At 45.2% G+C, this 23953-nt stretch overlaps 1 protein-coding gene across 2 annotated transcripts in view; it reads right to left on the reverse strand.

The window, feature by feature from the left end:
• EGFLAM (EGF like, fibronectin type III and laminin G domains) overlaps positions 1–23953 on the reverse strand; it is a 53231-nt gene that overhangs the window by 23990 nt on the left and 5288 nt on the right. The window contains exons 6-11 of one of the 2 annotated variants that reach the window (XM_029941502.1): positions 20391–20580; positions 13095–13220; positions 11502–11745; positions 8368–8479; positions 3851–3967; positions 1261–1441 (exon numbers count right to left, since the gene is read on the reverse strand). In XM_029941502.1, coding sequence (XP_029797362.1) covers positions 1261–1441; positions 3851–3967; positions 8368–8479; positions 11502–11745; positions 13095–13220; positions 20391–20580 — 970 coding nt within the window. Of the gene's footprint in view, positions 1–383; positions 408–1260; positions 1442–3850; positions 3968–8367; positions 8480–11501; positions 11746–13094; positions 13221–20390; positions 20581–23953 lie in introns of those variants that run through there. The other variant, XM_029941504.1, reaches the window with a different exon arrangement.

Here is a 23953-nt window from a genome sequence, read left to right on the forward strand (position 1 = left end):
GGCAGGAGCAAACTTGAATTGCCTGTGGTAAAATTGGAGACCCAGGAAATTCAAATACTAATGTGTAAAATCCAAACTCAATTTTCCGAATGAATGGGCTACGCTTGAACTAAATCTCTGCAAGTACATGCTATTAGCTACACAACGATTTGCTTGTTAGAATTATAATCAGTATCTTTCAGAAATGGATCAATTACTTTTCCTTGGAGGTTCATCACTAGGGTGAGCTATGTTAATAAATATATTTCATATAATTTGCCATGCAGTTTTCAGAATTCATTTAAATATAATACTACTTGGGCGTCCGGCCAGAAAATTAGCATTCATATTTCCCAAGACTGTTGCAAAACAACTCCCACCATTTCATATACGGCAATATCTACCTGTAACTTACAGTCTTCCCCTACACCGTAATTCTGATAAAGATCAGGAACCTGGAAACAAATAGAAAGAGGAAGAGCACATCCCTTCACTTAGACTGCTCCATGCCTTAGTTCCTGCAGCCTGTCTACCTTTTTTCATTAGTTCCCAGAAGGTGAGGCCACACTGATGTTGGAAACAAGAAGATCCATGTGGCCCAACTTCCAGACACCAGGTCCCTGGCCCCTGCCTCCCTAGGGCAGATGTGACAATCTCAGCCCAGGCGTTCATCTCAGCAATGTGCGTCACCTCCTTTAGTCTACATTACAATCCCCTGTGTTAGACACTGTTGTATGGCTATTCCCATTTTACAGATGAGGAAACAGAGGCCCCAAGGAAATAGCATGAAAAACAGCACTTTAGAGGTTATTTGTACTTTAGTTTGGAACAAGTGATTTAGAATTTATATTTTTCTGTATTTGGCGTGATTTCTCAGCCAAATGGAGAAGGCTTTAGAGCATTCACAGGTAGGGGTCAAAATAGTTACCAGCCTAAAAAGCCTTCACCTATCAGGATAGGCTCTGGCGTGGCTCGGGAGGGGAGGGGTCCTGGAAACCCCCCTACACTGTGACATAATCTTTTGGTTGCTAGACCCTGAGGGGATTCTCAGGGAAGAAACAATTTACCTACTGTTACACAGGCATTTAAAATCAGCATTTTAATTCTTGTTTAATAGAACAATTAACCATCTCATATGCTATCAAATACGTTACTGAAATCATCGACAAAAACCATGGGCATGGCCATCCTGGGGTTGCCAGATCCTCCTGGGAAAGTCGGAGCCCTCTGCCCGCCCCCCCTCCATGCAGTGCTGGGCCCCCCCCCTCGCCCCCCATGTACCTTTCTGGCAGTGGATCCCCTCGAAGCCCAGGGGACAGTCGCACTCATAGCTGTCTTTCCTGGGCCGGCAACTGCCCCCGTGCGCGCAGGGGGCCCCCACGCAGGGGTGGGCTGTGTTCTCCACGTTCACGCCCTGCGTAAAGTCATGCTTCACGTGGATGGTTCGGTCATTCAGGATGATCTTCGGGAGAAAAGGTAAAGACAGAAAACATCTCTGCACTCAGCTAAAGCTGCCCTCAGCACATTAACTTCAACCACATGTGGTGAGGGAGCTCTCATAAAAGAGACCATGTCCAGTTCTTGTTTTTTATCTCCTGGTAAGTGATGCAGGAACTGAAGTGATGCTCTGTGGCCCTTGGGAGAATCTGCAGAGAGTAAAGCATCTCTGGTCCTGGAAGATTCCAGGAGGTCGTAAAGAAGTCCCAATAAATACAAAATTAGGGTGCTCTCTCTGGCTGCCTGTTAGAATCGCCTGGGGAACTTTAAGAAATACAGGTCTCACCCAGATCAGTGGAATCAGAGTCTCCCAGGGCGAGATCCAGTCAGCAGTAACTTTTAAAAGCTTTCCAGGTGATTCTAAAATGGAGCCATGGTGGAGAGGTGCTGTGATAAAGCCAAGTAGGGAAGAATACAGAACAAAGTGTCATGCAGGCAGGAATCAGAGGGGGACTGACGCCTTCTGGTGGCAGTGGGTCTTGAGGGAACCTTCTCCCCGCACTGCTGTGTTCTTCTGGCTAATGGTCTCGTGTCGTCTGCGGCTCCATCAGTGGGGTCTCCCAGATTGTCCCATCCCCTCCTGCCATCTTCTCTCCCTGACACTCTTGAATTCCCTTCTCCATATCCCCTTGCCCACTATTAAAATAAAAAAGTGAAACTCAGAGATCACCTTCTTAGCACTGTTGTACAGCTTCACTGGGACAAGACAGCCACTTTGCCATCACTCCTTCCTCCCTGCAGTGGGGTTCTAATGAAAATGATGAATTATAGGGAGAGCTTAGTGAGTTTCCCAGCCCCCAATAAATGGACCCAACGTTTTCAGCCCTCAACTGGGAGAGTGCTGGTGTTTTGGTGTCAGGCAGGCTTTGCAGAACCTGGAGACAGAACACCTCTCTGAAAGACCCCCCACCCTCCAGGGGGTCCTAAGAGGGTAGCCATGGTGCTTTCTGCCACTAATCTATAATTCCCCAGGCCTGTCTAGTCTTTGGAGGGTATCAGGAGAGTTAGGAGAACACTTTTTCCCAGCCTTGACTCTTACAAGCTGCAAGAGAGTAGCCAAAATCCTTCTACAATATTCCTGTTTCTATGCTTCAAGGGAAAGACTGTGGAAACTCAGTCATACGTTCTTGAGACAAGCCAAGATGCTACTGTCCATTACAGGACATGGCACAGCCAGTGACTCAGCCACTGGGAGGGGCAGTGGCCTTTCCGGGAAGTGGGGAGGGAAGGGTTGTGTGTGCCATGGGGGGCAGGGGCAAAGCCTGACAAGGGTCTGGAGGGGGATGAGGCCTCATAGCATCTCAGATTGCTTTCTAAGTAAGAATTTCAAAGACATTAAACATGGCCAACCCCACTGGTGGGGGACAAAGGGCTGAGCTGAGGTGTCGCTGACGTCACAGTTTAGTAACAAAGGGAGAGTAGGCAAATATTGACTGGACCCCTTGTCTGTGCTCCACACTGGGATATAAGAGGTGGAGGACGCAGCCCCACAGCCCCAAGTGGCCCTTCTTAGTGCCCAGATGTGCAAATCATGATAGGGCTTTCTTTCACTGTCCTGCCTTCATTTTAGCTTCTTGCTCCATGTCTAGAAAGGATCAATGGCCCACACCCCACCCTGGTTGCTAAAGGAAAACAGGAGGAAGCTAATACCCAGGAATCAAATATGCTTTTCTTCAAATGCTTTTTTTCCCCAATGTTTGATGGTCCTGGAAATCTGGTTTGGTGAGGCAGCCTACATTTCTCTTACAGACAAAACATATTATCGAAACTGGAGAGGTCATGGGCAGCCCCAAGAGAAGGACTAACAGACAAATATGTGTGGGGTCAATGTCCTGTCTCTTTTACTAGCTTTTTTTTTTTTCCTGAACCTTCTATGGAAGGACTCCTTTATCTCTGTTTTACATGACTGATGAACAACACCTGCTGAATTGCAGGGGTAGGAATGGGGGCAGAGGTGGGAATGAGGGTTGGCTCTTGACTTGAGCAGACTTCAAAGGAACCTCAGAGAAGCACAGAGCCAAGCGTTGCTCTGAGACTCTATTCGCCTCTTTCTCTTTGGTAGAAGCAACTGCAGCCACCTGAGGCCCGTTGCCTCCCCCAGCAATGCCTGGAACCTTCGGCGGACTTATTATAAAGATTCATCTTCATTGAGTTGCTTTCGTGGAATGTCTGCTGGATGTAGGCCCAGGAGCAGACGTTATAAGAAAATGGGGTTGGAAAGCTATGCTGTTAGCATTAAAAAAGAAAACCTTAAAATGTTAAAACTTCCTCCAAGCTTCTTTTTTGGATGCAGCAGATTCTGCTGATCACAGTTCTCAATTCCACCGGCTGTAGTCAAGGTCACACAATAAACATGCAAAAGGGAAGCCTGTACCTTCTGGATGCTCCCACTAAAGGGCTTGAGGATGCCCGAGTTCTTCTTCACATCATCGTAATTGGGGACTCCGCCAATAAAGATGTCTGTGTTGCACTTAATCTGTGTAAAACCTCCCTGCCAACAGATTAAACACAAAACACGGTCTAGCTTCAGAAGAGGTAGTAAAGACTACCAAGCGGTAGCAATACCCTTAGGACCCACCACGACAAGTTGGTTGCACTTTCCCATTGTTTTGCATTGTTACCTTACCTCCTGTTTTTATGTTTGGAAATGAATTAACCTCTCTGAGCCTCATTTTCATCACCTGTAAATGGGGGGCCATAATATCTACCTCACAGATGTGTCGTGGTGAATGTGGTGGATGGCATTACTGTCCACCAGTATTCAGCGCTTCTCCAGAAGGACCCCTTCGCCCTGCAGGAAGATTCCCTTCAACCTGCTGACCTTCAGTGGGGCCAGGTAACCTGCTTCAGTCAATAAAACCTGAACAGAAGGGAAATGAAGCTCTTCTGGGCAGAGCCGTTCAGAGCCAGAAGGTGCCTCACAGTGCCCTCTCCATCTCTCCCTGTCCCTGCAGCCTGGGTGTCAGATGCAAGTTGCTACTGCCCGTTGATGGACGTGTAATAGAAGTGAGAAATAAGCCATTATTGTAGCTGTGGACCTTTTGGAGCTGTTTGTGACCTGCTTTGGACCAGCCTAGCCTCTCTTGGAGGCGGAGATTCCACTGATGTAGCACTTTGCCCAGAGTTGGATGATTAAAAGCTATTGTTATACTAGGCAGTGGTAAAGATAAAACCGCGTTAGGCCAAGAGGAAAGGAAGGCATGGTGGGTGGGAGGCCTTCCTTGCTATCAACTACAAAGGGTAGAGGAATTCTTCTGTTTTCCGAATTCTCAGAAAACTACCCAGGTCAACCCCCAAAGCCTTGACCTGTTACCAGCCATTTCAACAGCTTAAACTCTAACAGGTGGGCTAGACAACAAGGTATGTGTCATATTATTAACTAAACTCCTTCAGGCATGAGCTGTAAGCAAAATGTTAAAATGTCCTAAGACAACAAATAGAGATAAATTGAAATTTGAGATCTCTTTGATGAATACTCTAACATAAATCATCATTTCCTTTGATTTATAGTAAAAAGAAATATAAATAGTGGCAGCATTTAGTCATTAATTTAACGAATATTACTGGGCATTTACTGCGTCCCAGGCACTGAATGCTGGACAAACAACAGGAAGGAAGGAAGACCTGGTTTCTTCCCTCCAGAGGCAGAATCCAGACATGTAAATGAGCAGGTGGGATTAGCTCAGCAAGGACTACTCAGGGGACCCTGGATGCACTTGAGGTGGGGAGGTGGAGGTGCCTGTATCCTACCCTAGACACAGATAGTTGGGGAGGTGGCCAAGGAAGAGTCAGAATTGTAGAAATTGGCCAAAGTCAGGGCTTGAGGGGAACATAATAGGTATAAGGGCAGAGACAAGGAGGGGCCAGATACTGAATGTATAGACATTTGCATTGAGTTTTAAGCAGAAAGAAAATAGTTATGTCTGTGTTTTAAGCAGATCACTGGCCAGAGGGAGAAGAATGCACTCGGGGTCAGGTCAGAATAGAGGAGAGACCGAGAACAGAGAGGAAGGTGCAGGATCTCAGGAGGCGCTCACAGTGGCCAGGTCCGGCCAGGTAATCGCATGGAGGTCTAGAGTGGAATATAGACAGGTTGCCCTCCATCTGTAACCTTCGGGCAGCTTCCAGTGTTCTTATTTAACTAGGCAGGGGTGGGGGGGAGGCGGTGTTCATTAAAGAAGCAGGAGGACTTTCAGGAATTCTAGTGGCTGGATGGAATGCTGATCCCCGAGGGAGCTGTCACCACACGCCCCCAGGCCCCCAGCACTGTCTTAGCTCTTCTCTAAAAGTTAATATAAGATAGTAAGTAGAAAGGAGCGAGGTTGCAGGGTCAGAGGGATTTCAGAGAAACAGGCTGTTTTGAAAAACCTTTTTGAGTTACAGTTGTATTGAGTGAACAGGACCTGGTTTCATGGGGCCAGAGCTGGTTCCTTTTGGTTGCTCACCAAAACCCTCTCCCACACCCTTCCCCCCTCCCCCCCTCCTGTTGACAAGAGGCAGGGCTGCAGCTGCCGCACCCACAGGGAACCGCAGGAGAAAAGCAAACAGACCCCACCAAAAGGAGGCCTGGTCTAGATCTGCCACTTCTGTCTAGCTGGAAGTGGTTGGAAAACCTGAGCAAAGCCACTGGCTAGGGTTTTCTGGAACCCTCAGAGGCACATCCCATCCTTAAGTCTGGCATAGACTCAACCCTTGGCTGTTAGTATTTCTCAGCTGAGCAACTCAGGGTTTGGCTTTCATGTGGACACTGAGGGCCTAGGTCCTGGGTTAGTCCCCAGAGGTGTTCTCTCATCCCACCCGTGTCTAAGCTCTGAGGCCACTCCTTGTAATACCATTGCTCTCTAGCCAAAAGAGTCACCCATGCCTGGGTGGAAAGCAGAATCCCCTGCTGGGGGAAGATGTGATTAAGGCTCAACTCACTGAGATCAAGCATGGGGCCTTCCCACTCCGGTCTCAGAGCTGACTCAAAAACCCAAAACAAAACACCCTCTCACACACACAGACCAGCTACACCTGTACCCACATGTTTAAATTGCTTTCCAGGTGGGCAGGACTCCAGCCCATTCAATGGAATGGTCCATTCAAAAAGCCAATGGGGAAGCACCGCTTCTACCGTATTGATTGAATTCTTGTTCTCTGATATCATAGCAATGGAAGCTCTGAGGTGTGGTTTTTACTTTGTGTTATCTCTTCACTGGAGGATCCCAAGAGTAAATACTGTGTCCTGAAAGTTTCTTATTTGTGATCAAAGGCCTTAACCCTACCATCTACAAATATCCATTCTGAACTTTCGCTCCTGTTTTACAAATGTTTCTAACATGCCTATAGAGATACAATGCTTTTTTTAATGTATATTAAGTCAACATATAGTCAAGTCTATAGTTGTGAGCTACTAATTCGATCTTGAACTAAAGTCAGCCATTAGAATTTTCTGGATCAGACCAGGAGTGACTCCTGTTCTGCCTTTAAAATCCATTTCCCTTAATCTATTTTCCTTCCTTTCCGCCTTCTTGCCTTCCTTCCTGCCTTCATATTTTCCTTCCTTCCCTCTCTCTCTCCTTCCTTCTTTTCACAAATACATGTAGAGAATTTTGTTGGTTTGAAGGGTGCTCACCTCTTGAAGCAGAACCCAGTTGGGGATTCTTCTCATCCCGAGGAGGCTCGGGACACATGTGTTCTTCCTTCTACTCTCTTCTTCAACCAACTACCTCTGTCTTCACCAAAAGTCTCTTTTTATTTCTTTTCTTTTTTCTACCAATCCACTTTCTTATCAGAATACCCACATTCATTAACACCCTCTTTCAATCTGGCGATGCACAGAATGACGACTGTTGGGAATTAAAATAGTGGAAAAGCTAAAGTCCCCTCTGTTTTAGGGGACTAAATTTTTTCTGTGTAATGAATTCTAGTAGGTTATAATTTGATACAAATCTTTCCTTTCTTTTCTTAAAATGGTCATTTTCTTGGGTTGTCTGGGTGGCTCAGTCGGCTAAGCATCCGACTTTGGCTCAGGTCACGATCTCATGGTTCGTGAGTTCGGGCTCCACGTCGGGCTCTGTGCTGATGGTTCAGAGTCCGGAGCCTGCTTCTGGTTCTGTGTCTCTCTCTCTCTCTCTCTGCCCCTCTCCTGCTCATGCTCTGTCTCTGTCTCTCTCAAAAATAAATAAACATTAAAAAATATTTTAATGTTATTTTCTGTGGACATGACCTTGGAAATAAAATCATATAAATTTGATAGAAATTCCATTCTCTTGAGGTCAGGAAGCACTCTATGAACAAATAGGAATAAGTAAAGCTATACAGTGTTTACCATATGCCAGGTACTGTGGTGTTTTACATATTGAGTTATTCTAATTGGCACAACTCTATGAAGTAGGCACTATTAGGTTTGCCATTATCCTCACTTTATAGATGAGAAAACACAAACATGAAGGTCAAGTGACCCATCTGAGTTCATACTCCTGATAAGTAATGGAGATAGATCTAGAATCCAGGAGCCTGGCATCAGAGCTGTGTTCTTGTCAGATGTACGGCCCCCACAACACTGGCCTGACCTCCAAGTGTGTGTCCTGACTTACTACATTATACAGTGACTCAAACAAAGGCAGGGATTGGCGGTAGGGGTGGGGGTGGCCGCTGATTTCTTAAATGATGTTCTTGTATTCGTTCACCTAATCCTTGCAACGGCCCGTGAGACTGCTGCTAGTATTACCTACCCCATTTGCAGCTGAGGAACAGAAAGGTTAAGTAACTTGCTCAGTGGGGAGCCTGGGTTTGAAGCCAGGCAACCTGGCCCAGGAGTCCATGTACTTAACCATTACACTGCTGCTTTTCTCTCCAGGACAGGAAGACGACAGTAACCCGGTTCACACTGACATGTGTCCCTCTTACCTCTGCCATTGCCTCCACTACCTTCTGCTTATCCACTCGTAAGATACCGTTCTTTGCTGTGCGTGATACGTGCAGCTCGTGCCAGTGGCCCAGGGTGAGGGGGTCTTCGCTCCTGTTGAAGGAAGGAAGCTGAGCGTGGGTTAGCATTAGTGATGCTGCGGGTCCTGTTCCTCGAGCTGCCCTGACGCCTTAGCTACCTCGTTCATTCCATCACCAGAAAACAATCACTCCTGCTGAGTAAACACAGCAGCGCCCGGTCCATTTATTGGACTGCTTTATGGTAGGAGCATTGCAATTATCATTTTATTTTCTTCCTTACAAGCCTGAAATGTAGGTAAGATGAGTCTGGTGTTCTGGAGGAGAGATGACAGGAGGGTGAAATGTGACCATAGTTGCACACAAGCTTTGAAGAAGAGAAAGTTACCTGGACTGTAGTGTAAAACACAGATTCTGTGGCGTACTGCTGGCTACAGCATCCTTTGAAATGCATAAAAAATTAGGATGGATGGATGGATGGATGGATGGACATAAGGGTAGTTAGACATGTGATAAAGCAAATACAACAAAATATTAATTATTGATGACAGATGGGAGGTATAAAGATGTTAACTGTATAATTCTTTCAACTTTTCTACATGTTTAAAAAGTTCTCATAACAAAATGCTGGCGGGGTGTGGGGGCGGGGAGAGCCCATGTTGCCTGATATTGTGAAAAGGAGTCAAAGTAAAAATTCAATTAATTCAACATGAAAGTGCTTGAAGTTCAAATGATTTCGGTAAGGATTTTGGACATCACTTTGGATAATGAGGTATGCACGAAGAGTATAATTATTGCATTTGTATTTGTAACGATGTCTAGTTCCTGGCCTTCACTGAACCTCCCAATTATTTTTTGGTCCTGGATCATCACCAGAAAACTGTCGGGAATACCAATGGACACAATTATTGAAAGGTCTCCACCCCCTCAGTTGATTTTTTGCTCTGGCAAATGCTTTTGTGATTTGTCCTTAGCAATTAGAATTTAATCACCTTGGCTAAATCAATATGCAATAAAGAACCCAGAGGCTCTCTTTAAGCAGCCCCATCTCCATAATAAGTAACAGCACCGAGTCGTGTTCTTGTCCTGCGGAGGTCATTCCCTGTCAATACCCTGCCTTCCCCGGCACAGTGGTATCGATCACAGCCTTCACGAGCTCATTCCAATTGCCTCGATTTTTGAATCAAGTTGATAATGAATTTGACCACCTTATCCTTTTCCTAAAGTTAAAATGATTTGGCCAATTCCACAACTTCCTGTGGTTCTGGCTTTTACTGAATTTTCTTAATCAAGCAGGAAGTCTTGGAAATAGTTTTCAGAATAAACATCTTGCAACAGGGCCCCTGAAACACCAACAATAATCACTGTTGTCAGGTTACCCTGGAGAGGGGACAGGACAGGGGTGGTCGGCCCCTGGGACACTCTGAGCCCTTGCCTCCTTTTCGTTACACCTGATACTCTGAATTCTTTTTCCAGGCACTTTTCTGACAGGCAGGGAAACAATATCTTACATTAAAAAAATTAATAACACCTCTTGTCTAAAATAGGCACAGAAGGATGAAAGAGAGAAATGCTGGACACTAAGGTCCTATGTGTCTGTGACCCCAGAGCTGGAGCTGCCACCACGGAGGAGGGCTGTGGGGGCCGATCTGTCTAATTGGAGGGCTGAGGAGCCCCCACCCTCCCCCTCCCCCTTTCTGGTCATTCCTTATGGGGGGGCGGGGGGGGGGGAAGCCACTTGACAGTACAAGGTGATATTCAAGGTGTCTTCCCTTCTCTACTTGACAAATAATTTTATGTGAATTGCTTAGGCTGTTTTGCATAATCATATGTAAATTGAATCAATTAAACACCCACCAAAGTTGTCTTAAGATGTAGGATGTTTTTGCATAACCAGAGGCACAAAAATGTTTATCCATGGCCCAAGGCAGGAGGTGTCACTGACGTGCAGGAATTCAGCCATAGGACACAAATGAACTGTCCTTTTTAAGAGTTGTTGACACCTAATGCAGCCAGCATTTCCCATTGGCCATGAAAAATGATCAGCAGTTAAGGGCGGTGTATGGCTGTAACAACTCTCCCACCGTCTTCCTAAAAATAACAGTCTAGCAGTATAAATTACGATTGAATGCAGCCCGAAATTTCCTTTAAAACAACCACCACCTTCAGATCTCCTGCTGCAGGGCACCATTGAAGGAAACATCTTAGTGAGTTTCAAAAGAGAATTCACTGACTATAAGAACAAGGAGCACGTCTGCATTAGATTAGCAGGCCTCTGGCATGGGGGTAAAAACTACCATGGAAGGATCACAGTGAGAAGAGGGAGACATAAACAAGTAAAAGAAACATCTGCACCCACCATTGTCAGGATTCGAGGGTATCGTAAAAATAGAGACACGCTGTACGGGAACAAGTGATCTGCTAAGTAAATGAATAGTACAAGCTAGGAGGAAAGGTTTGATGACCCAGGGCCACTTCTGCAGATACCAGCAAGTACATCAGAGGCACTTGTTCGCTGTCATGCTATTGAAACTACTCATCGCACAGCCTTCTTGAACAGATTGGTCAGGGATGAGTCTCTCTGATTTGCAGATTCACTGTCAGACTGTTTATATGGAGAATGGTAAGAGATGTGCTAGACATCTAGTCACCATCAAAGAAACAGTGCAGGAGGACAGTAAAAAATTAAAGTGAGGTCACCAAGGACATTTCTGTCCATTCAACTTCTGTTAGTACTTCTTTCCCAGTCATCCTCTATTTGCGGAGTGCCCACAAAATGATGCTTGGAGCATAAGTTGATTAATTACAATTTATCAAGTTTTTCTTGATGGCCTTGTGCAAGATGAAGGCAGCCCATCCACCAGGGGTTGAAGCAGAGAATCGCTACCTGCTGGGCAGTTACTTGAGAAAAGGAAAACTTGCCAGTTATAAGAATGATCCATAAGGAAGAATGTCATATCAGGACACGTTTCAGAAAAGAGAGCCATGGAGGGACGACAGGAATAGTGCAAGCTATTAGGACAAAGCCATCTTTTTCCAAAGTGACTGCTCTTTAGTTTTTTGGGGAAAAGGGGGCCCCTAAAGGTCTCAGCTCTTACCTGAGAACACCAGTTCCAGAGCCACAGTCAAAGCGGAACTCCACGTGGCCCCCTGCCATGTTGATGGACAAAAAGTCTTTGCTCTCTGTGTCATAGCTGTAGAGGAGGACACCGTCACCTGAGTCTGGCCGAAATGTGATCTCAAACTCCATGAAGGAAAGGTAATGCTGGGGCTCCAGAGGCCAGGGTGTTGCAGCATAGGATCTCAGGGACTCTCTGAATTGAGGGATGGTCAGGATGAAAGCTGAAGAAAGAAGTGTGTTGTTAGAAATCCTTCTGTGGCAGAACCAGCCATGTTCCCTTCCTCCTGGGTACAGAGCTGAACTACATTTCCCAGCTTCCCTGAGTTAACTGGGTAGTGTAACTGAATTCTGGTCAGTGGATTGTGGGTGGGAGTATTAAATGGCACTCCAGATCTGACCCCTAAAACTTCCTACCATCTTCCATGTGCACGCTTGTCCCTCACCTGCTAGCTGAATGTAGGAAGCAGAGGAGGATTCTAAGGGCCTGGCAGAGCCACTAGAAGGCAGGGGCCTGTGTCCCTGAATGACTGCATGGCATAGAGGCCACCCCCCCCCCACAAGCCCCTCACTGATCTGCAGTGATATGTGATGTGAGCAAGGATCAATCTTTAGTATGTTAGGCTGCAAAATATGAGATGATCTGTAACAGCTTTGGCTTACAAGAACTCAGATGCCCTCTTCTAGGTGATACGAGATTTGAGATTATATAGTGCTAAAAAAAAAAAAATCCCCCATGGGATGGTGACTTAGGTCCAAATTTGAATCAATGGTAGAAAAGTTAAAACATGTTCAACCCAGGGCACCTGGGTGGCTCACTGGTTAAGCATCTGACTCTTGATTTTGGCTCAGGTCATGATCTCACTGTGGTGAGATCAAGCCTCATGTCAGGCTCAGTGCTGGGCATGGAACCTGCTTGGGATTCTTTCTCTCTCTTCCTCTGCTCCTCCCACAGTCACATACATACACTCTCTCTCTGTCTCTCAAAAAAAAAAATGTCCAACTCTTCATGACTTGCTAAAATCTTTAAAATTTCCCATTATTTTATGTGTATTTGCATATGCACATGTGTTTACATGTGTATATACCCATGTTGGTGTAGATGTGTACTGAGACAGGTTTAGTATTGAGAGGTAGCATTCACTAGAACAATACCAAGAAAAACAAGCCAGATTATTTTTGTGTCATCCCATTGTTAGCGATTCTGCATATATCTTCCCAACATTTTCTCTGAACTTGTCAGATATTCTGAGAGGCATGAGCTGCAAATGGTCTGAATCCAGTCTGATACAGACCAGACACACATATAGGCTTTTCTAAGTTATCTGAGGGCCAAAAGGAACCCACCAAAGTCTGGCCCAGAGGCATCTTAAAATGAACATATCTTTGGTTGCTTTGACACTCTGAAACTCAGAGATACCCCAATTTGATTAAAAAAAGATTCTCCCATCTCCCCCAACAATGTATAAATTTTAAGTCCATAAATATTTGTGGAACTTTGCAAAGAGCACAATGATGAAAAATGAACATGAATTAAACAGCACAAAGTGCAGTCAACTTGCTTCTTTCTCACCGTCTTCACAATGTCGACCTTTAAAGCCAAGGGGACAAAGGCAAATGTAGGAGTCGGCTTTGACTGCTGCGCAGGTGCCGCCATTGATGCACGCGGCTTCGTCACAGAGCCCGCTGCTGCACTCCCCTGAACACAGAACAGGAAGGACAAACCCGATTCGTCACATGAGTTGGTCCAAGGTGCCGGGGCTGCCCGTGCCAGCAGCGCATGGCTCTCAGTATACACGTTCAGTTCCCACTCCTGTTAATTTGTACCTCCGCACAGCTGCAAAAGAGCTTTCAGGGTAAGTGGAATGTACCCTTCATTTGAATTTGATTTTGGCCTGTTCTTTATGAAGAGCCACAAAGAACCTTTAAAACATGGTGGACACAATAAATCAAATAATAAGTTGTTTGGAAAATTTTATGACCACTGATGAAGATGAATGAGTTGTTTCTGCTTTAATCCATCTCTCTCTTATTCCCACAAGAGTGTTTTTCAATCCCTTCCATGTCAACATGGTGTTTCTGTTAAAAGCATTCTAATTTGTGTGGCCCCAATTACCTTAAGTGCTACTTGTTAGTTCAAAGGCAATAAGGTAAGCACTGAAGCTACATCTAACTTATTACATGGCCTGAACTGTCCATTCCTCTGTCTGGGGCAGGAAGGGGTTGGGAGAGGGGGTGCTCCATAATACCTCAGCATGTGCCTTCCAGAATCCCTATTTCTACCTCCAAAACTGAGATCTTATGGGAGACAGGACGGTGGCCTGGAGTAAACAGTGGCAAGAGCTTCAACACCAGATGGGTCCATACTCTTTAGCAAACACATAGCAGAGAGGCCCATATAGGGTATATTTTGTCATTGTCAAGAACATCAGATGACATGGAAACAAATGGACTTCTGCTCTGCTTTTCTGCTGCTTGTTTGGTCCTCCTCTTCTCCTTGTATATAAGAAATAAATTAGACAGACAGGCCATTATCTGGCCCAGAATGACATAGGTGAGTGCAAAACACTTGTTCCCAGGTGGAGGCAAAAGAGCACATCTCTGATTGAGCCTTGGGGCGCCTAGCCCTGAGCCCCGCAGGCTGTAAGGATGCACCTGCCGGAACCGGAAGCCCACCGCTGGTGGGATGAAAAGGCTCCGTTGGCCATCTCAGCAGGCAAACTGACCCCCTCCCCCATCCTTTTCTCATCCATCCTCTGCATTTGTAGAGCTGATCAGTCTTTTCTTCCATGAAGCCCCACTGGGAGCGTGAGCAGGGCTGGGTATAGTATGCAGTCAGCCAAACAGGCTGACATCAGGAGCCGAGCACAGAGTTTAATTAAAGTCCTTCCAGATGGTTCGTCGCTGCAGCCCAGGTGGGCTGGCCTCAGCGAATTCCAGCCAAGGCCACTGGAAGTTCAGGCAGAAGTGGCCGGTGGTCTCTGCAGCCACTGCCTGAGAACATGGCCAGCACCAGTCTCTACGGAGAGATGGCCATGGATCCACGAGAACCAGACTCTCATAGCCTCTGTGCCCCAGGGGTCTTGGCGGGCTGGGATTGTTTCCCTGAGAAGAACTGCTCCCACAGGAAGAAACAAGGTTCTTGGGTTATTCTAGACACACATGGAAAACTTATTACTTCATAAATTAGCATTGTGACTATTCTTTAAGAGGTAGGAGTGGGGCGGGGACACTGATGAAAGCAGCCCTGCGGCAGGCTTCTGCGGGAAACGGTATGGAAGATGGCCCGGGAGCGGTGGCGTGGGAAAGAGGAACGGCATCCCACAGGGAGGGAACGTGGGGCTGGCCAAGGTGGGAGCAGAGGAAATGGACAGGGAGTGAAGCCACAGGGGAAGAAGAAACAGCCAGTCCCTTCTAGAGGCTGAAGGTGGAGGCAGACTCTAGAGAAGCCTCCGGGTTCCTAGCCTGGTGGTCTGGAAGGACAGCAGCAGGAGTAGAATGAGGAGCACGGCTGTGAGCAGGAGCTGGTTTTTCGGAGGCACAGAGGACCCGGTGTTGCTCAGCGGATGGGGAAACATCCACTGCTGAGCTCCATGGGGGGGAAGGGTCCCCCGCATAGGTGGGCACGTGGGGGGGGCAGCAGCAACATGGGGTGACCCTGACACCAAGAACAGAGGGGCTTCCTGAGAGAGGAACCACAGATAGGAGAGGGGCCAGACGAGAAAACAAAGGGAGAACAGGCCAAAGGGCTCGGAGGACTCCGGGCAGTTCAGGGAAGCTCAGGAGCACAGAGAGGAGTCAGAGTTCATACTGCTGAGGAGTCCGGGAAGGAAAGCTGTGGGTTTTGTAAAGACACGACCATACGCAGTGTTAGGAAAGCAATGCAGCTCTGCAGCGGAAGGCAGCAGCCCCACTGCAAGGGGTTGTGGATATCTTGAAATACATTGATACTAATTACTATTCTGAAATCATGGAAGCTATTCCACCCTCCCTTAAATAATCCTGTTTGCTAATGCTTTCTAAGAGACACAGATACTACTATAATAAAGAACTTAAAAATATTGTATTGCTTAGGGCCTCTGGGTAGCTCAGTCAGTTAGGTGTCTAACTCTTTGTTTTGGCTCAGGTCATGATCTCATGGTTTGTGAGATCAGGCCCCGAGTCAGGCTCCAAGCTGACAGTGAGAGTCTGCTTTGGATTCTCTCTCTCCCTCTCTCTCTGCCCCTCCCCCATTCATGTTCACACTCTCTCTCTCACTCTCTCAAAATAAATAAACATTTAAAAATACATTGTATAGCTTTATTTCAATGTAATTGTTTCCTAATATGGATATTATCCTCTACACTTAAAAACATCATTTATTAAAAAACATCTGGTTGGCTCAGTCAGTGGAACATGTGACTCTTGATCTCGGGGATTGTAAATGTGAGGCCCATGTTGGATGGGGAGATTACTTAAAAATAAAATCTTAAAAAAAGATAAAAACATCATTTTTCAAAGAGTCCACAGGCTTCACCACCTGCCAGAGATGTTCACAACACCCAAAAGGTTAAGAACCTTTGGGTTACTACTGAAATGATGATCCTGGCAGCAAAGTCCAGGGATGTAGGGAAGGATGGGCACAGAGTGGAGATAAATAGGTTAGTTTTAGAAAGGAGGAAAACTTTCAACTCTGAGAGTGGGAGGAAGAAAGTTGATTGCAAGGTCATGGGCATGGAGCACTGGCAGGACCTCATCATCAGTATATAAGATAACTCTTATTGACATTGAACCTACTGGATGCCAGCTTTATACAAGACAATGAGGGGAGGGCAGGAGAGAAATTAGGGTTCCAAGGAGAGGAAAGAAAGAGGGACATCATGGGGTAGAATATATTAAGGGCACATGGACAGTGAGCAACCACCTGCCCCTTGTCCCCAAATCTGTAGGTGAAGCCAGTCTATTTCCCCAACTGAAGATCTGTCAACTCAGTCCACATCTCCAACCACCACTGCCAGCCTAGAGCACACCGCCATTATCTCTGATCTGGATTGTCAGCATTGCCTCCCCGGCGGTTTACATGTACCTCCTGAATACTGCTTCCAATAAGCTTTCTATGGCCAGAAGGATCTTTTCAAAATACAGACTGTATCATGGTACCCACCTCCCCCTCATACTCCCACTGGGACAAGCCATTTCCTCTGCCTGGGATGTTCTTCCCTCTCTTAAATGCTTAAAAAAAATGCTTCAGATATCAACTTCCCATTATATCCTCAGAATGGTTTCCTGGACCTCCAGCCCATAAAATCCCCTTATTATACACCATTCTTATACCATCATTTCTTTGTAACATGCTAAATTGTAATTTTCCATGGATTTGTGTGATTAGTTTGGTCTTTCCTGTGGCAGCTTCATGAGGGCAGAGGTAGGATCCTGTCTTTCTAGGTCATTACTTTATCCCCAGAACCTGGTGTCATGACCAGCATTAAGCAGATCCTTAAACAAGTATCTTGAGGGAGAGCATGAGAGAAACAGTGAGAAGCCACGGTGAGACCCACAGCCACCTCACTCCTCTGGAGTCTCAAATAACTTGGGAAGTTGGTTTCCCAACTTGTCACATCGACCCAGTGGGATGTGGAGATCCAGGACAGGATTGGAAAAAATGAGTTCTGGTGGTTTAGGTTTAAGAATCTGAGTGGAAATAATAAAGCCTGGGCCAGAGAATGTAAAATTCTGCTGAGATGGCTGACCATTCCAGAATGTGGGTTTAGAGAGAGTCCAATTGCTGGGAATTACCTAAAGAAGGTGATAAAGCAGGAAGGCTTGAGTAATGAAAGGCCCCTTTAAAGAGTGGAGGCAGGTTTAGTGGAGGTGGGGAGGGGGGCAGAGAAAAAGCTGTGGTTGAAGATAGCAGTGCCAAGTTAGAGACACTAGATGAAGGAGCCGTGACTCTGTTACTGTCATTACCTTCTTCTGGAAGCCTGCATCTCCACCAGAAATTCGCTGCTGTTTGTATGAGCTCAGTCTTCCCCATGGTGGCACTGTATTTAATTTGAAAGAGCTTGAATTTCTGGAGGACTAAGTCAAAGTAAAGCAGGTATGGAGGTTGAGGAAGAACAACCAACTCAGTTCTAGTAACCCAGGGGGGAAAATGGGGAAAAAAATGAAAAAAGGCAATGTGACTGATGCCTGCCATTAAAGTTCATCGTAAGGCTCATAGACATCCAAGAGTCCAGTAGCAGCCTGGTGGGGGGTGGGGTGGGCAGAGCCAGCAAGGTGGGCCCACCTGATGCCACCTGCTCAGTGGAGAGACTGGTTTTGCACAACGTGAGAATTTAAAATGCTGCCAGAAATCAGTCCTTGCTCAACTTTGCAAGGTCTTAACTACCTGTCAGGGGTTGTCATGCAAACTCAAGACTGCAGATCTGGCCTTCAAGGCTGTTTCCCCATTCATTCAAGGAAGAGAGAAAAAAACAACTGGGTGGAGCCAGAATATTAATAATAATATTAATAGCAGAAAATTTTTACATGTTTGCTATATGCAAAGCACCAACTCATCTAGACAAAGCATCTTAGGAGGAAGTTACTTAAAAAATTTGTAGGTTGAAGCCCTAATTCCCAGTGTGACTGCATTTGGAAATAAGGCCTTTGAGAAGCTAATTAAGGTTAAGCGAAGTCATAAGGGTGGGACCTAATCCAATCTGACCAGCGTCCTTATAAGAAAAGGGAGAGGTACCAGGGATATAGACGCAGACACAGGGCCCTTTGAGGACACTGAAAGAATGGCCATCTGCAAGCCAAGGAGAGAGGCCTCAGGAGAAGCCAAACCTCCCAGTGCCTTCAGCTTGGATTTCCAACTTCCAGAACTATGAAACAATAATGTTACTAAAACCACTTATTCTGTGGTATTGGGTACGGCAGTCCTACCAGGCTAAAAATGATCACTGAATTAGCCAACCTTGGAATTATCTATCTGCTTTCAATGATGGAATTCACATCCTTATTGCTTTAAAGACAATCCTAGTCTTTTCAGAAAAATGGTTCTGGAACAACTGGACAACCACAGGCAAAAAGCTGAATCTAGACACAGACCTTACACCCTTCACAAAAATTAACTCAAATAGATCAAAGCCCTAAATGGAAACTGGAGAACTATGAAACTTCTACAAGATAATGTGGACAAAAATCCAGATGACCTCGGGTAAGGCAATGGCTTTTTAGAGACAATACCAAAGGCATGACCCTTGAAAGAAATAACTAATAAGCTGGATTTCATTAGTTAGAGAAGACAAGCCACACCTAGGAGAGAATATTTGCAAGAGACACATCTGATAAAGGGCTGTTGCCCAAAATATTAAAAAATTCCGAAAGCTCAACCACAAGAAAATAACTTGATTAAAAAATGGGCTAAAGACCTTAACAAACACCTCACCAAAGATGGCATACAGATACCAGACAGCAAATAAGTATATGAGAAGACGCTCCACGTCATATGTCATCAAGGAAATGCAACTTACAACAGGAGATACCACGACATATCTATTCGCATCTGAACTCTGACAACACCAAACGCTGACAAAATTACAAAGCAACAGGAACTCTCACACAGTCCAGGTGGGAATGCAAAGTGGTAAGCTGCTCTGGAAGGCAGTTTGGCACTTTCTCACCACATAAAATTTACTCTTACTATGTGATCCAACAGTCACACTCCTTCTTGGTATTTACCCAAAGAAGTTAAAAACTGATGTCCATCCAAAAAACCTGAACTGTTTATAGCAGCTTTATTCACAATTGTCAAAAACTTGGAGGTAACCATGTGCCCTTCAGTAGGCATGATAAACGTTCGTACATGACATACAGACAACAGAATATCATCCAGCATTAAAAAGAAATGAGCCATCAAGCGGTGAAAAGGCATGCATAAAACTTGAATGCATGTTACTAACTGAAAGAAGCCAATCTGAGACAGCTCCATGCTATATGATTCCAACTATATGACATTCTGGAAAAGGCAAAATCATACAGAATATAAAAAGATCAGTGGTTGCCAGAGGTTGGGGGTGGGGAGAGAGGAGAGGAATAAAAGAGCAGAATACAGAGGAATTTTAGAACAGTGAAAACACTCCATACAACACCATAATGATGGATATATGTTATACATTTGGCTTTGGGTGATACTGAAGTGGTAGTTAAGTTCGTCAGATGTAACAAAGGTACCTCTTCGGTGGTGTGTTGGTAATAGAAGAGGCTATGTGTGTGTGAGGGCTGGGGATATATGGGAACCTGGGTACCTTCCCTTCAATTTTTTTGTGAACCTTAAACTGCTGAAAAATAAAAATCAGTCCTGGCTCTGTCTGCTAGTTTGGGGAAGTGATCTGATTTTTACAAGCCCTAGTTTCTTCATGTATAAAATAGGTATAATAACAATTTCTACTTCCTAGAACTAGTGTGAGAAGTTAATGAGAGGGCATATGAGAAAGTTGGACATAGTGGTCAAGAATTAGAATTTTTTGTTTGGAAGCAGAGAGCATATGAAACCTCTTCTTACATTATTGTGTTGGCTTTTCCACTGGACTGGGTGAGTGAGGGAGGGGGAAAGGGCTGAACTGTTTGTTGCTTTGTTGGCTGAGGCCATGTCATGCTTCATGACGAGAGCCAATGGCAGCCAAGGGTTTGGTGCACCATATTGTTTACCGTGTCTTGCTATTCAGACCCAGGTCATTATGTCTGCAAAGCACCAAGCTTGTCACTTGGGCCCACCTCCCTCCTAAAGTTCTACATTAGCCAGCTGCCTAGGGTTGCAATCCATGAAGCTGCTCACCTCCAGGCCCACACCAGAAAGGAAATCCCACAAGAGCACCCTACCCTGGTCCATTGGGCAACCACTTACCCACATCGGCCCCACTGAGTGCTTTCCCCAGTGGCCAGGGCCTCATGTCGATTCTCTTCCCATTCACGGTGAGCGACTGCACACAGCCCTGAAAGCCTCTGTTGGTTCCTGTTGCTCGGACCAACCAGTAAGCGCTGGGAGTCCCACCCAGATAGAGGGGCGTCCGGAAGGTAATTTTACTGTACTGGCCCTGTAAGAAAGAAGAAAACCGTAGCTCACTAAACAAAATCAAGAGCCAAAACACAACAGATTTTAATGAGGGACATGGTTAAGACGTAGTTTACAGCCCCACTGCTTTCATCCATCTGTGTTTATGTTTATAACACTGCCTTACTGGAAAATTAAACCCCTGGTTACCGTAGGAAACTCAGTGAGCTCCTCAGAGGGCTGTGTTTCGAGAAGAGATGATTTTGTAATGCCTACACGGGAAGGGAAGGTAGGTCAGAGCCAAGAGCAACCCAACAGGAGGGTACCGGGCCGGGCATCCAACAAAAACTTTGTCTTTCCAGTCCTGACACCAACTTACTGTGTACCTTGGATGAATCACAGGGCTATTCTGCGTCTCAAAAGGTGATAATGCCAATTTTGTATATATATGGGTTAACGCTGACCTTCCCTCCCCCAGACACCTTTGTACTATATCTTGCAAGAAACATTGCATGGAGGTGGGGGGGAGGATTGCCACACAGATTGGGTTGCAAAATATTTTGAAATTTGCTCATGGATACAATGTGTGTGTGTGTGTGTGTGTGTGTGTGTGTGTGTGTGTGTGTGTTACTACGGTGAGGTTGGGACATTCTAATCTTAGAAAAAACCACAATCTGGATTGCAGGTTTTGAGGTTCCAAAACACAGACCTGAGCATTAGGTGGGACCAAGTTAAGGCTCCCTTGGTCTTTCTTTTTTTATTATTGCAGAAATATCTCATTCATTCAGATTAAAGGGGGCTGGGGAAAGCATGTTTCCAGGATTTATAAAGTCTAGAATGTAAGTCCCCCAAATGTGGCAAATGAAATGTTGCCAACAAATAGAACATCTAATTATTACTTTATCTTTTCTAATGAATAGATCAGAATCATTTATAAACAGCGTATTGAATATGAGGTCGGCAGCTTTAAAGTGCTTACAGTGAATTGTAAGGACTGTCAGCCAGCCTCTGGGCATACGACTTTTGTGAGATGAATTGAATAAGCCTGTTGGCTTATTTCAGAATTCACTCCTGAAATCCATATTCACTCTGTTCCCTGATTCAGGACAGTAGCAGAAGCCTGACAATTCAGTCCTTTTTTCCTTTTCTGGAACATCAAGTACAGGTAGTTCCTCTGAGCCTCCCTTACAACATCCCAGGCAATCATCTGCTAATAGCTGACCTTTACCTTCCTCTGATGAGGGCTGCTTTGGGTTTCTGAAGCCTTGCTTTGCCTACTCCGCAGAGAATTCAAAGTGCCCTAGAGTTCATGTTTCCCCCGACACAGACCTAACAGTGTTTCACAGTGCCAAAGCGTGAAAGTCCAGCTGCCTAGCTTTGGGCTGGGATCGCTCTGAGGTATAACTTACAGAGCTTCCCTAGGACCAGGCTGAAGCCAGACAGATCCTGAAGAACTTTGCAAACCTTGATATAATAAGGCAGAGTCACTATCTCCCAAGACAGGTTACTAAACATTCCACGGCTGCTGTCCTGCTTATACGGCTTGCTAGCAAGTCCTGGGGGTAGAGAGGCAAACGTTGCCCGGAGTAACCATAAAACTGTACATTTCTTGCAATTCTTATATTCATTAAAAGTATAGGATTGGAAAAGAATTTGAAAACTCATATAAGCCAAGCTCAGATTGACTTCTGGAGCCCTTGTATTATCCCTACCTCCGGTAACTTATTTTTTGAACACTCCCAAGGACAGGACAGGGAACCATCTCCTGAGATAGTCTGTTGCACTTCTGTATACTTTGGTGTAAGTGGGGTAAAGTTACTCCCTCAGGCTTTCACACTCAGCAGCAGCCCTGGAAGGCCACGGAGTAAGTCCTCTTCCCTCAAACTCTCTCTCTGATTATAAGTTTTATCGTCCACACTTTCACCTTCTTTTCTCCAAACTAAGCATTGCTCCTTCAATGAATTGTTCTAGGGATTTCAGGTCAGTTTCCTGTTTCAATGACTACCATTTAGATACGTTCCAATGTGTCTGTGGTCCTCTTAATTCTAATTTTTTGTAGTTTATTTATTTTTGAGACAGAGAGAGACAGAGGCATGGGTGGGGGAGGGGCAGAGAGAGCGAGGGAGACACAGAATCCGAAACAGGCTCCAGGCTCTAGGCTCTGAGCTGCCAGCACAGAACCTGATGCGGGGCTCAAACCCACGGACTGCGAGATCACGACCTGAGCCGAAGTCAGACACCCAGCTGACTGAGCTACCCATGTGGTCTTCTTAGAGTATAACCACAGAGCTTAATGAATCTTCTTAGAGGATTAGAGTTACCATTAGAGTATTGTAAGCTATATACAGGGCTTCTAGAATATAATATGATTATCACCTCCCTTTTTCTAGATGCTATGCCTCTATTAATATAACTTATAATTTCTTTAGCTTCTTACCATATGGCTTTGTTTATTAACCTTTATTGAAATTCCTTGCTTCAAAAGATAAGACATTTTCACATGTATTGCTTTTTATTACAGTTTCTCCATCCTATATCCAGTATTACTATTTTGGATCCAAGTTCAAAGCTTCTTTATTTCTATCAAACTTTATTTTAATCATATTAGGGCTATTGTTCTGGGATTTATGTGATTCTGTAGTTCATTTATCCTACCTTTTTTCCTTAGAAGTACATGCATATATGCATAAGCGATCTCACTGGATTCATATTCTCTATATTTTGATTCTTGTTCCTTTGGAACCATTGGGGTCCAAGTTAATAGGAATCAGCAAAGCATGGCCCTTTATATGATATATCTTGCCAGTAAAAATTAGTGGAAAGTCCAGGCAGGGAGGAAGCTCTACACTTACACACAAAGGCTTTCTTGCTACATTTTCCCTGAGAAAACACAGACACCTGCCTGATTATAATTACAGACTCGGTTCCTTGGCAGGTTGCTAATCCAAACTGTTTATTCTAAACATGGTTCTGAAATTTCCCAGAGCATGGCAAATATGTGACTATGTAGGTGATTTACTGAGTAGCCTAATAGTTAAATTGTTTTACTACTTCCTATAACCATAGCCCCCAAAATGGCAGATGAAAGGATCACTCTTGCATATTGAACCAAGTGAAACTTTCAGGACTATTTGCTAAAGCCACAGAATTGCAACACCCTTGCCTTAGAAGCAAGCTTTGCATTGGGCACTAATAATGACTTCTATTCTTCTAATACAGGCCTTCTTCTACCCCCGGCTTTGATGTCCTTGTGGAAGAAGAACATGTCCCTGGGCACAGTGACAGCTGCATGTGTCTGTGCCCCCACAGTAATGGTGTTTGCAAATTCAAGTCTTCTCCTCAGTAGATGAGGGATGGATGTGTGTCCTGAAAGCCCACCTCGAGTGGTAAGATGCACTGAGAGGCAGGAGCATCTC

This window comes from Suricata suricatta, chromosome 6 (assembly GCF_006229205.1).
Source record: "Suricata suricatta isolate VVHF042 chromosome 6, meerkat_22Aug2017_6uvM2_HiC, whole genome shotgun sequence".
Lineage (NCBI taxonomy): Eukaryota > Metazoa > Chordata > Mammalia > Carnivora > Herpestidae > Suricata > Suricata suricatta.